Source organism: Camelus ferus, chromosome 21 (assembly GCF_009834535.1).
Source record: "Camelus ferus isolate YT-003-E chromosome 21, BCGSAC_Cfer_1.0, whole genome shotgun sequence".
NCBI classification, from domain to species: Eukaryota; Metazoa; Chordata; class Mammalia; order Artiodactyla; family Camelidae; genus Camelus; species Camelus ferus.
The window spans coordinates 25,882,398-25,896,005 of NC_045716.1; the positions used below are offsets into that span (position 1 = coordinate 25,882,398).

The 13,608-nt window shown below is 41.4% G+C and overlaps 2 protein-coding genes across 15 annotated transcripts in view; one reads left to right on the plus strand and one right to left on the minus strand.

Annotated features, from left to right (window-relative positions):
* PDZK1 (PDZ domain containing 1) overlaps window positions 1-2,600 on the plus strand; it is a 35,652-nt gene extending 33,052 nt beyond the window's left edge. For all 11 annotated transcript variants that reach the window (XM_032464435.1, XM_032464433.1, XM_032464432.1 and 8 more), the window contains 2 exons: window positions 3-293; window positions 1,930-2,600. In XM_032464435.1, coding sequence (XP_032320326.1) covers window positions 3-293; window positions 1,930-1,983 — 345 coding nt within the window. In that variant the 3' untranslated portion in view covers window positions 1,984-2,600. The remainder of the gene's footprint in view (window positions 1-2; window positions 294-1,929) is intronic.
* Window positions 2,601-2,999: 399 nt separating this feature from the next.
* The window catches only part of GPR89A (G protein-coupled receptor 89A), a 34,230-nt gene continuing 23,621 nt past the window's right edge, over window positions 3,000-13,608 (minus strand). The window contains exons 9-14 of one of the 4 annotated variants that reach the window (XM_032464442.1): window positions 12,481-12,575; window positions 11,456-11,548; window positions 6,699-6,794; window positions 4,763-4,852; window positions 3,785-3,850; window positions 3,000-3,465 (exon numbers count right to left, since the gene is read on the minus strand). In XM_032464442.1, the coding sequence (XP_032320333.1) occupies window positions 3,439-3,465; window positions 3,785-3,850; window positions 4,763-4,852; window positions 6,699-6,794; window positions 11,456-11,548; window positions 12,481-12,575 (467 nt within the window). In that variant the 3' untranslated portion in view covers window positions 3,000-3,438. Of the gene's footprint in view, window positions 3,676-3,784; window positions 3,851-4,762; window positions 4,853-6,698; window positions 6,795-11,455; window positions 11,549-12,480; window positions 12,576-13,608 lie in introns of all 4 variants that reach the window. The other 3 variants (XM_032464440.1, XM_032464441.1, XM_032464443.1) reach the window with 3 other exon arrangements.

Consider the following 13,608-nt stretch of genomic DNA (forward strand, 5'->3'; position numbering starts at 1 on the left):
AGGTGCAGAAGGGCGGCCCTGCCGACCTGGCAGGGCTGGAGGACGAGGACACCATCATTGAAGTGGATGGAGTGAATGTGCTGGAGGAACCCTACGAGGAGGTGGTGGACAGAATCCAGAGCAGCGGCAAGAGTGTCACGCTCTTAGTCTGTGGGAAAAAGGCCTATGATTACTTCCAGGCTAAGAAGATCCCTATTGTTTCCTCCATGGCTGATCCCCTGGACGACATCCCCGACTCCGAAGGAGGAGCCCCGGCGGAACCCGAGCACGACTCCCACCTGGCAAGGGAGCGCGTGAGTGCGGATGTGCTACTCTTAGCGGTGTAACTAATCAGAGCGTGGCAAGCCCTTAGCAAGCGCAGCACGTGTCTACGTTTGCCACAGAGTTCCTGAAATGCTAGGAAATGACAGTGTAGACAACTAGCAAATCCAGCTACCACGAGGGAGAGGAAGCAGCCTGAGGACAACAGGCTTCTTTCTCAGAGCATGGAGCTGACAGTAACTGTCTAGAATTGATAAAGCAAGAAATAAAGGCAGCTTATCAAAATTATAATGGGAACCACCCAGAGAAACTGAACCAAACTATTTACGTATAAATTCGGGATCTGCCATTTATCAGCCTTGGGCAAATGGATTTATTCTCTATGCCTCAGTTTCCCCACATATCAAACAAGGATAATTTGTAGGATTGTTTTCAGGATTATATTAACTAAGGCTGTTAAAGTGTTTTGAACAGTGCTTGGTTCATGGTAAGCATGAAAATGAATGACGGTGGTTAGAGAAAGTATTGTTTTTTTTAAATAACTGGCAGGCATTCAAGTTTTATTACCGGGTAAAAGTAAACATTGTTCTGCATGTATTTGGATTAGATAAATTCCTTGGTACGTCTCAATTTCTTTCCATAGATGAACTTGAGGTCCAAAAGTAAACTGGCCATCCAAGTTCAAAGAGCAAATGTCTGGCAAAGCCAAGACACTAAGTTTTCTATTCTTACTTCCGTTACATTAATCCTGATTGGTAATGTAAAACACAAACACTCACTCTTAGTGAATACATGCTAGTTCCGTCCACTTGGACCGCTGAGCAAAATGCCACAGGCTGGGCGGCTCGCAGACAACAAGCACTCACTGCTCCCGCCCCGAGGCTGGGAGGGCCACGGCTGCGCCCCCGACAGACCCGCGCCTGGGGGGGGGGGGCCTCTTCCAGGACGCGGACCGCTGGCTGTTGCTGTAACTCCATGCGGGGGGACGGGCTGATGGCTGCGGGGAGGCACTGCCCTCATGACCCAGTCAACTCCCAAAGGCCCTACCTCCTAGTGATATCGCCTCAAGGAACTGGATTTCAACATACGAATTTTCGGGAGACACAAACATGCAGACCACAGCACACATGACAGTCACTGGCCTTGTAGTCTGGACTGTTTCACAGAGAGAGAATTCTGGTTGTCTGCTACAATTCTATTATCTCTCTACAGGAGGTCGATTACAGTACTGAGCTAGCTTTATAGGAAAGAAATGTGTGCGCGTGTGTGTGTGCGTGCGTGTGTGTGTGTGTGTGTATATATACAGAGAGAGACAGAGAGACAGAGAGAGAGAGAGACAGAGAGACATGAAGAAATGAGGGGGTAGGGCATAGCTCAAGTGGTAGAGCGCATGCTTAGCATGCACAAGGTCCTGGGTTCAATCCCTGGTAACTCCTCTAAAAAATAAAGTATGTAAACCTAATTACCACCCCCCCAAAAAAAATTAAAAAAAAATTTTGTTAGTGCTAAATAGTAAGCAGGAAACAAAGCCAAGTGTAGAATTCAGGCACCGGGCTTCTCCTGAGCGACTCTACCCCCGACTTAAGCCAGGCAGCTCCAGGAGAACAGACCGCCAGCTCCTGATGTGCACTCTTACCACTCACAGACCCTGTGTTTCCTTTCGCACAGGCCCACAGTACAGCCTCTCACTCTTCTTCCAGTTCTGAAGATACGGAGATGTGATGAGCACAAGCAGCGGTTCTGGCTGATGGCTGTTTCTGGGTATTTGATAGGAGTCCTTTCCCAGGGAACGAGCTGCCACCCGTTTACTGTCTGTCAGGGAAGAGCTCCACTGGAAAGCAGTTCATCACGTCGGACTGTCTCCTGCTGCCGCCTGTCCTAGGGCGGCTACTGCAGACGGCTTATTTATGGTCACCTTGGGAAAAGCGAAGGCAGGAGCCAGGTGCTTTTCATGTGATCTCTTCCAAGCTTCAGGTTACCTGCATTTCTCTGTGTGGTGTTATCCCTTCTACAGGCCCCTAGAGCACTGACGACGATTCATAAATCATAAATCTATGTATGTGAGAGGTGCTGTTAAAGTGTCCCAGTAGACCAGCTTATTAAAATCATGCTTTTCTAAGACTGCTGTCATTGCTAATGTCAATGCCATTAAAAATGCTTTTTAAATATGCTTCAATTTTCCCTGATATAACCTTAATAGAGCTTTTGTTTTTGATAAACTTCCTATGCTTTAACCTTAATTTTGCCTCTAGAAACCTCAAACAAAATAAAACTCAGAATTATATCCTAGCAATAAAGAGACTCTCTGGTAATAAAATTCAAGATTTTTTAAAATTGCAGTTCTGAGTGTCCTACAGAATCTCCAACAGCTTCATTTTACAGATGGAGAAGCTGAGTCCGAGGCTGGGGAAGCGACGTGCTCCAGTTAACAGCTACTCCTCGTTTCACCCCACACGAGGAGCAGATGGAAAGAAAGAGACGTCATCATTGAATTGAACGCAGGGTAGTTCACTCTTAAATAATACTAAGTTGAAAGGAAATCAAGAAAAATGATGTACTTCGAAGTCTCTCTCCGTGGACCCTATTTCCGTCGCCATCATTCCTTCCCCAGAACAGATAACCCCTTGCTTAATTAAATGGGGCAGTGGTTGGGAGAGGAGGGGTGGGATGTCAGCTCACGCGAGATTACACAAGCATAATTCCAAGCTATCCTTGATAAAATGAAACTAAGGCCAAAGTTTTACCACCTCTGATTTTAATGATAGTCAATCTCAAGGGAAAGCTGTAACTTTCTCTATGTGATCCTCAACTTAAACAGAAACCCTGTGTGCCTGACCAGCTGCCTTAGATTTCTCCTATCCAGAATTCCAGGGTGCTCCCCCCCTGGTTTCTTGGCTCTTTCCTACCCCCACGACCTCCTGTGTGCACCATCCTCAAACCCCCGCCGGGCGCTCCGGGCCAGGCACTACCTGAGTTCCTTCTCTCGCTCGTGTTCCAGCTGATGCTACTGCCGATCACAGTATCATCTGCGAAGGAAGATGTCAGCTGGAGGTAGAACGTGCTGCCACAGCATGTTGTTTGTTTTAAAGATATTGGGCCCTGGTCCCCTCCATCTTTTCCCTCTTATATCCAAGTTCAGACTCCACTGGCTGGTAGCAGTCTGTAATAGGCATGAGTTCAAGGCGCCATATGCTTCTCCGGTGCCTGTTTATGAGCCAAGTAGAGGAAGAGAATGCTGGAGAGAGCACTGACCAGGAAGATCACGTCAAACCAGCGGTGGTAAAAGTTGAACTGCAGCTCCCCAAGGACCTCAGTGACAATGGTGCGGTACTCCAGGGGCATGCTCATTCGGATCAGCAGCACGGAGGAGACGAAGTACATGCCCTGAAGTGACACGGATTAACCCAGAAGTCACTGTGAATGTAGTGAGGGACAAGCCAAGGGAACTTGAAATATTGAAATGTGTGAAACACATTTCTGGTATCTTACGGCTGTAAACATGAAGCTAGTTCATTAAACTCACCATTATCTGTGCTAATAGCAGGACAATGACATTGGAAGACTTACTGCTGGAGATGGCATAAAAGAACTGTCAAGAAAGGGAGGAGAGATGAATTTATACAGAACTACTAGAGTCTTGTGTCAAAAACATTTTACTATGTAGTATGGCTAACGTTTAATTAAAAGTGTCTCTTCCATGCCACAGTTCTGTATAGGACGATTCCTGTGATTAAGGCTATAAATCAGAGGTTTAAATTGACTGCCCCAAAAGGGTCCAGTCATAGTTTTCCCAGACGGACAGCTGGTTGTTTTAAGAATCATAACATGAAAGGATTCCAATTGCCATCAAACGTTTCAGAAGCTATGTGATACATGTGACTTTAACATCATGATAAAACATTAAAACAAATTACTCCAGGCCACTCCAAGCCCTGGTAACTGTTACTAGGCTCCTGAGCTTTTTCTACAACTGCTAGGTGCCTGGAGATCCCTTCTGCCCTCCCAACCTCTGCTCTCCTTTCATTTAAGCAACTCTTGGAACTTGAAGTCCCTACCTCTTCTACCAGAGAGGAGTTACCTTCCAGCTCCATGAAGCCTTCCTGTGCTGATCAGAAAACAGCTGAACACTCTGCTCCTCTTACTTCCATATCCTCCTGACAAGGGATTCCCACGCTCTCGCTCATTCACTCCAGTGCCTGCCAAGTCCCTACCAAGTGCCAGGGTCTGTTCTAGATGCTGGTGACACATCGGCTAACAAAACTGCCGGTGACTCACTCTGTCACCTTCGGTAAACGTACTGACCTGACTGGTGCATGACGTAAATGCATCATCGCCTATTTTGTATTAGTTTAACTTTTTCTTTTCTTCCGCTGTATGTCTTTTAAATATTTATGACTGCTCTTCAAGATCTCAGAAGGCAGATATCTTAATCAGGTAAAATCATCTCACGGTGCCCCATGTACTTAAATAAAGTACTTTTTAACTCTGTGATACAACATACCTTGGTGAGAGTGATCAGCAATCCTCTGATGGATGTGACGATGATTATTCCAACCAGGATGAAGGAAATGTGTTGGGACCAGAACTTCACCTGCCACCATCACAGGAAGAAAAAATACTTGTTAAATCTCTGTCCAGAGAGATGAAAAGACTAAGCAGATGCATTCTGACTGCTTATGTGGCTACAAGAGGAAACTTCACTAGCCCCTACCTGATCTTAAAATAATTCTTAGGGAGGGAGGAAAATGAGTAAGTGGCAGCTGCAACACCTGTAGGAAGACTGCAGACTTAAAATTAGCAGACTTAAGACTCAAGGGGGGAAGAAAGCAGACGAAGGGAAGAAAATAACAGTAATAAACCAGAAGAAACAGAGCTAAGGACGCCGTTTCAATACAGTAAGTGAAAGGCACGAATTAAAAGGAAACCGAATAGCAGCGTGGTAATTTTTAATATATGTGAACGACAGTCCTCGGCTCACCCAAAACTTTATAAAGAATTTTTCTTTTTATAATAAAAGAATATACAGACAGTCTTAGCTACAGTCTAGGAATTAGCTGACGTCCATTTGAATCACATGATAATTGTTTCTCCTCTTGGACTGCTTCAGAGTGAGAGGGAGCTTCGGTACCCTGTGCCTGATTGAGGGCTGAAAAGCATGGGAAGGGGAGCTGCACTGCTAACATCTAGGAGACGTTCATTCAGGATGATGAAATGTGGAGCATGTACTGAGGTGCAGATGGAGGCAAACACATGCACATCAACTAGCCTCCATGCTGATGAGGAAGAGCGTTTCTAAAAACTCGCCCCAGCAAAAAATTTAAAAGAGGAAAACACATATGCAACAGCAGTAAAACATACTTCACTGTATACTTTATACACCACTTGAAGGAAAGACACCATGCTTCTTCACATGGAGAGGGTACACTATCGATTCATCATCAAAACGTACACTTTCAACTGTTTCTCGAGGAATGGAGGTCAATTTGCTCTGGTATATTTTCATTTTGTCCAGCTACCAGGGGCATGTCGAGCTGAGACGGATGGCTGGGGGAGCATGCAGTCTGTGGCCAGGATCCTAGCACAGCTAAATGGCCCTCGCAGGGACGAAGGACATGACATTGGTCTTGTTATCAAACTGCTAATCAGCTAGGATCACTGCCCTTATATATACTAGTCTATAAATAAGACATTAAACTTAAATCGGGACAAAGAGTGTGTTTAATGACAGTGGTATTATAAGACAGGTAGAAAGATGATTAAAAAGAAACTTTGTACACAGGTTATAGTTACCATTTTTAGCTCAAAGTCCCATTGATAAACATAATTTTTACAGCACAAATCATTTCAGTTCTAACACAAAACACTAATTAGTAGTTAATTTTTTACCAGAGGAATCAAAGGTGAGCTGTGTGTTTGAAGACCTTAAGCGTCACAGAGAGAAGTATGTGAGTATTTGGTGAGGGGTAGCTGGTGCGGGGTAGCTGGTGGGGGGTAGCTGGTGGGGGGTAGCTGGTGAGGGATAGCTGGTGGGGGGTAGCTGGTGAGGGGTAGCTGGTGAGGGGTAGCTGGTGAGGGATAGCTGGTGGGGGGTAGCTGGTGAGGGGTAGCTGGTGAGGGGTAGCTGGTGAGGGGTAGCTGGTGGGGGGTAGCTGGTGGGGGATAGCTGGTGGGGGTAGCTGGTGAGGGTAGCTGGCTACAGAGCAGAGGAGGAACTGCAGAGATGTCCAGCATCCAAGACAATAAGTCCCAGGCATTACCTATGGTTTTATGCCCTTTACAAATCTGCCATATAAATATGACAAAATACACAGAGGTGAGTGAGAAGAACAGAAGCACAAACAAGGACTTATAGTAAGGAGTTAGAATCTAAAGTATTGTAATTTATAGCAGGTAAAATAGAAAGAAATAACAAACTAGGATTTTGATACAATTCTTACGTCAAATTGGATTCCCAGATAATTCACAGTGATTTCAATGCCTCTTGTGACAGGATCAGTTTTCCCAACTCGATCAAAAACGATATTAATGGTTGCCTGCAGAGACATACCCTTTTACATTAGCGGGTCTCAGTAATCACTATTTCAAAAAATGATTCAAAATAATGAATTAATCACCAAATGTATCTTGCAAGTGGATATTCCTAAAAGTGCAATTCTACTCTCAATTTAAATCATATATAAGATATAACTATCCTATACTTCTTTTCCATACAGAGTAAAGGGAAATAAGGCTACAACATGAAAACTTAATTTATCAGGAGCCAGAAAGGTAGCACTCTGGTAGATAGAGTCAGGGTAAGAGAATCAAGGAATTTGCAGGGTCATTCCCCGTGGTTATTCTCTGAAAGCTCCAGGAGCAACCACTCAAACAAGAAGATAGTTACAGCCGGAGATCAAATGGAATTATGAAAAATACCTCATATAACACAAAAGAATGCAGAAAAAAGAACACATGGGACAAATAACAACATATAGCGACATGACTGTTTTAAACTCAAGGTATCAATGGTCACTTGAAATGTAAATGGTCCAAACCAGCGGTTAGCAAGCTCTGCCACTGTCACATGACAGCAGCCACAAGCAATGTGTAGATAAATGGGCTCAGCCGTGCTCCAATAAAACTTTTTCAATAAAAGCATGTGGTTGCTGGATTTGCCCTGTGGGCTGCAGATAGCTGACTCCTGGTCCAAATATGCCAATCAAATGGCAGAGACTGGCAGATTAGATAAAAAAGCAAGACCCAACTATTATATTGCTTAAAGAAACCCATTTTAAATACAAAGATACAAATAGGTTAAAAGTAAAAAGATGGAAAAAGATGTATTATGCTAATGCTAATCAACAGAAAGCTGGAATGACTATATTACTATCAAAGCAGATTTCATAACAAAAAATACTGCCAAGGATTAAAAAGCTAATTTCATAATAATAAAATAATCCCTTCAACATGGGGTACATAATGACCCTAAATGTGTATATACCTAATAACAGAGCCTTAAAGTACATGAAGAAAAACTGGTAGAATTAAAAAAAGAAATAGACAAATCTACAACAATAGGTGGAAATTTCAACCTCCCCCTCTATAATTGATAAGTAGTCAGAAAACCAGTGAGAGTACAGACACTTTCACAGTACGATCAACCACCCTGAACTAGCTGAAATTATAGGCCGTTCCACCCAACAAGAGCAGAATACATGTCCACTCAAGTGCACATGGAACATCCGTCACGGCTGACCATATTCCAGGCCAGAAAACAAATCTCAATACATTTAAAAAGATTCAAATCATACAAAGTATGTTCTCAGATCAGATGGAATTAAATTAGAAAGCAATCACAGAGTGATACTCAGAAGATCCTCAAGTGCTTTATAACGTTCTTGTAAATAACCCACAAGTCAAAGAAGAAATCAAAAGGGAAATTAGAAAGTATCTTGAACTGAATGAAAATAAAAATACAATATATCAAAAAAGTTGCATTTGTGAGATGCAACTAAAATAGTGCTTAGCAAGAAATTTATAGCACTGTAACACTTATATCAAAAAAGGTTTCAAATAAACGATCTTAACTTCCACTTTAAGAAGACCCCCAAAAAGCAGAAAAAGAGAAATAAAAAAGATCAGAGCAGAAATCAATGAAATAGAAAGCAAAAAAGGAGAGAATCAACTAACCCAGAAGCTGGTTCTTTGAAAAGTTCAATAAAATTGATAAACTTTTATCTAGACTGATGAGGAGGAAAGAGAAAAGACAAAATTGCTAATTTCAAAGAGGAAAGAAAATTGTCAATATTAACGATGAGAGAGATCACTTCACATCCACTAAAATGACTATAATCAAAAAGATAATAAGTGTTGGCAAGAATACGGAGAAACTACAACCATCGCACATGCTGACAGGAATGGAAACTGGTGCAGCTGCTTTGGAAAACAGCTTGGCAGTATAGCAGTTTATTAAAAGGTTAGAGACCTGATTATCTATGTAGAAAATCCTATGAAATCTATAAAAAGCTTCTAGAACTAATAAGGGAGTTTAGCAAGGTTGCAGAATAAGAGATCAATATATAAAAATCAGTTGTAAATTTATATACTAGCAACACTCAGAAACTGAAATTATTAAACATTCTTATTTATAATACAATGAAAAAACTAAATACTTAGGAGATAAATCTGACAAAAGATGTGAAAGATCCATACACTAGAAACTATAAAACATTGCTGAGAGAAACTAAAGAAGATCTAAATAAATGGAGAGTTGTATCATGTTCATAGATTCAAAGACTAATTTTGTTAAGATGTCACTTCAAACTGATCTGAGGTTCAGTGACATTCTAACGCAAATTCCATCAGGTGTTTTTGTAGGCATTAATAAGCTGATTCTAAAATTCATATGGAAATGCAAAGGTCATAGAATAGCTAAAACAAGTTTGAAAAATAAAGGCAAAAAATATCTATCAACAGAAAAGAACAGAGTACAGAGCCAGCCTCACATATATTTGGTCAATTAGTTTCTGACAAAATTGCAAAGTCACCTCAATAAAGAGAGAACACTCTTCAACAAACGGTCGTAGAACAATTGGATACCTATGTGAAAAAAAGTGAACTTAGATTCATACTCCAATCTCATATTAGAAAATTAACTCAAGATAGATCATAGATGTAAATGTAAAACCTAAAACTATAAAATTTCTAGAAAAAAACATATGAAAAAAAATCTTTGTGACCTTGGGTTAGACAAAGATTTCTTAGATACAACACCAAAATAACCCATAATAGGAAAAAAAAAAAAAAAAAAAGACAAGTTGGCCTTCATCAAAATTAAGAATTTCTGTTTTTTGAAAGACACTGCTAAGAGAATGAAAAGTCAACCTACTGACTGGGAGAAAAACATTCTGACACACTCTCAAACCCAACAGAAAGGAAAATACACCTAATTAAAAACTGGCAAAAAAGTTGAACAGACACATCACCAAAGAGGATATACAGGTGGTGAATAAGCACATGAAAAGTTGTTCAACATCATTAGAGATCAGGAGCATGCAAATTAAAATGATTTGGTGCTGCCCAACACCTATCAAAACACCTAAAATTGAAAAGACTGACCACAAAGTGTTGGCGAGGATGTGGAACAACTGAAACTCTCAAACGCTGCAGGCAGGAACGAAAAATGGTACAACTTCTTTGGAAAAGTTTGGCCGTTTCTTCAGAAGTTAAACCTACATCTGCCACATGGCCCAGCCATCCTACACCTCCGTGTTTTCCCCCAAGAGAAAAGAGAGCATATGTCCATATACAGATTTGCACACAAATGTTCATAGCACCTTTGTTTGTAATATCCCCAGACTGAAAACAAGTATCTATCAGCAGGGAAACAGGTAAACAGATTGTGGCATATCCATACAATGGAATACTGTTCAGCAATAAAAAGGAATTAACTATTGGTACAATCAGTGACATGAATGAAACTTAAAATAGTTATGCTGAGTAAAAGAAGTCGGGAGGGGCTTCAAGATGGTGGCAAGGGAGGACAGGGAGCTTACTCTCTCCCAAGAACACATCAAAAGGACATCTACATGTGGAAAAGTTCTGAGTAAAAGAGGCCAGACAGAAAAAGGGTACGTACGATAACATTCCATTTACAGAAAATCCTAGAAAATATAAGAGTGTACAATGACTGCAGATTAGTGGCTGCCTGGGGACTAGGGCTGTGGGAGAGAGGTGTTACAAAGGGCCTTGAGGAGGCTTCTGGAAGTGATGGATGGATATGTTCTTTATCTTGATTGTGTCAACTTACCAAACTGTACACTTTAACTATGTACAGTTTACTGAATGTCAATTATACTTCAATAAAGCTGTTTAAAAACGATACGCTCTCCTAAAGGCTGCATCTCAGGAAAAACCTTTTAGTAGCTTAGCTAACTGAATATACTGTCTTCATCCATGCTCTCCCACTGAAGGAGTCAAGATTTTAAAATATCTTCTGAAAGGATATTAAGATCACTTTATTCGAGCATTAGATCTGTTGAATCCAGAAACCTCCATCTATCTACATTGATCAAAATTAACCAAAAAGCTGACAAAGCTCCTCTTTGTGCAAACACAGCCCCAGTAGGAAAGTCACCAAACCAGAAAGTCAAATCAGCCTTTTCTATAATCACACTGAAATCCATTAATACCTACAGATGAGTCACAAGTAAAGACAAATAATGCGGTGCACAAAATGCACATAAAGAATAGAGCGTTAAGGGGGAGCTACAAAAGACTCCGAGCTATGAGCACAGAAGATGGATTTATCAAACATGTTTCAGAATTTATTTTTTTAGGTATACACAAATTATTAAAAAGGACAGGTAGTTTCTGTTCTAAGCTGAAGGGAGGAGTTGTGTTACATACAGTCATACACTCATGGGTAAAATGGAACGCAGGGTTAAAATAAGAAACTTTTATGTCCACTTCACATATTCCATAATCTAAGACTTTACTAATGATCTCTGACAGAAGAAAAATGCAACCTCCCTTTTCTAGGTGACCTGAAAAGAAGGAGGGGGAAAGAACGAGGCTCAGAGATGTGAAAGATCACGTTCTCTGTTGACTCAATTGGATCTGGAATTTAGTTCAATGCCTCAACCAAACCCACTTTTCTTTTTCTGCCATTATCAGGGAAAATCACCTAAACCCTGACAACTAATAATATACATACCATGAAAATTTTCCAAACACAGTAAATAGAGAAGAAGTAACCCAGAAAATTAAAATATTTCCCCTTGAAAGTTTTGGAGTATTCTATTCTCTCCTGAGGGAAAACAAACACAAAACCTGGTTAGTCTCAGCAAAACGTAAATTTATACCCCACAATAATATTCCTGCCTCTATGAATCACCGTTCAGGCTGAGCCAACAATTGAAACCACACATGATAATATTAAAATAACAGCAGGAGTAGTGGGCAACGTTTACTGATTACTTTAAGCCAGAAATTAGGATAAACACCGTATATGCATTATCTACTTTAACCTTCATAACAACTTCTGTGAGATGTGTCCTGTTTTCTTTATCTTACAGGTGAGAAATCTGAGGCTTAGTGAGGTTACATAAATTGCCCAAGGTCACATAGCTAGTGAGCTGGGTCTCACTCAGGTCTGTCTGCTTCCGAAGCCTATGTGAACCTCTGTACTATATGGATATCCCTGTGAAGTGACTCTCAAAAAGGATCTAAATAGTCTGGACAATCTTAACTTAAGAGATTTTGCATATTTAAATTATATTGCATTTTAGACGTAAACAGGAAAGTTACTTCTTGCATTAGGTCACTTCTTGATCTGGATCCTTTAAAATAAGGCTAGACCATAGCAGTAGGTGTCTTATTGCTCTTACAATATTACTAACTTATACGGGAATAAGAAGCAATCAGAGGAGCTGCCGTCAGAGCCACCATCCTGGTCTCGGCTCAGTGGGGAGCGGTGTGGGCCACCTTCCTGGATGCTGAAAAGCTTCTTCTGACGATCCCACTAATTTCTATTTTTGAGAGTCTTCCATTAAGGATTTTGCTACTGGGAGGGGCAATGTCATGAAGAGTGAAGACACCTAGCGCTTCACGGCTAACACTGAAGCCATGAGGCGTCTCTCGTCCTGCTTGGCCACAGAGGACACTGAAAAGCTATTTAGTCTTGCTCTCTCTCTCCGATCATATTGGTAAAAATCACACTTCGGTTTCCTTGCTCTGTACCTTGGTAGCATACAGATCAGCTGTTTCCAGAAAAAGCTGCCTGCTTAGTTCTTCCAAAGCATCCACTTCCTGTTGAATAACAGTAAGATCTGGCACGAAATGGGCATTAAGGTTTAACTCACATAGAAGTTTCAAGGAATAGCAAAGATGAAAACATATGCTTTTTGGTCTCTTCTATAGTGGATCTTAGGAATTGCTCCTAGTTTCAATTTCCCATTTCACAGCCAGCAGCACTACAGAACAGATTGCCCAACCTCAGACACAGGTGTGTAAAAGATTCGCCACCAAGAGCATCACCACCAAACACCCACCACTCAGTTTCTCACTAGCTCAAGTGGCTCAGGTGGATGGCTCTGTTCATTTTTTGCTTTACCCACTTACAGTAAGGCAAATGTAACATTTGACATCTCGAATGGCTACACAGTAAGAAAAACACCTACAATAAAGCAAAGGTTTCTCCTGAATTAGCTGAATGAAACAATGTTAGGAACGGGAACTAACATTTGCTGAGCTCTAACACAGGCTGGGGTTTACAGACACTACCTCCTTGGTTCTTTACAGACATTGCCTCCTATTATTCCCACAACACTCCCATGAGATAGGTATTATTATCCATTTTGCAGATAAGGAAAGTAAAGCTCAGAGAGTCAAGTAACTTGCTCCAAGTCACACAGCTAGTAGGTGCGGAAGCAAAGTCAGACGTGCCCGACTCCAAGGCCTGCTCTTTCCATTACGCTGCGCCGCTTGCCGAGAACCCAGTGAGGTCGTTTGTGTGATTATTCTCTCCGTGTAGGAAAGGGCTCAGAGCAGTTAAATAATCCTGACACTTTGGCTGACTTGACTTAGGGTCCCTAAGATAGCTGAAACCTAAGCATTGGTTTTTATGAATTTTTAAGTAATAAAAATAGTAAAGATAGCTCCTTCTAAAAAAAAGCATGGACTTTCATCCAAATCCTCCCGCCTCTCTGTGATTTTTCCCACTATTTCCCAAATCAGCAAATGCCCTTCAGGTCCTTCCTCAGTGGTGAGTGGCTGCTGTTTGGCAGGGTCCAGGCCACTGAACCAAAAAAAGGGTTTAACTAGTTACATGTCTGCCTCCCTCATGAGTAGGCAGTGCGCTCCCTGAGG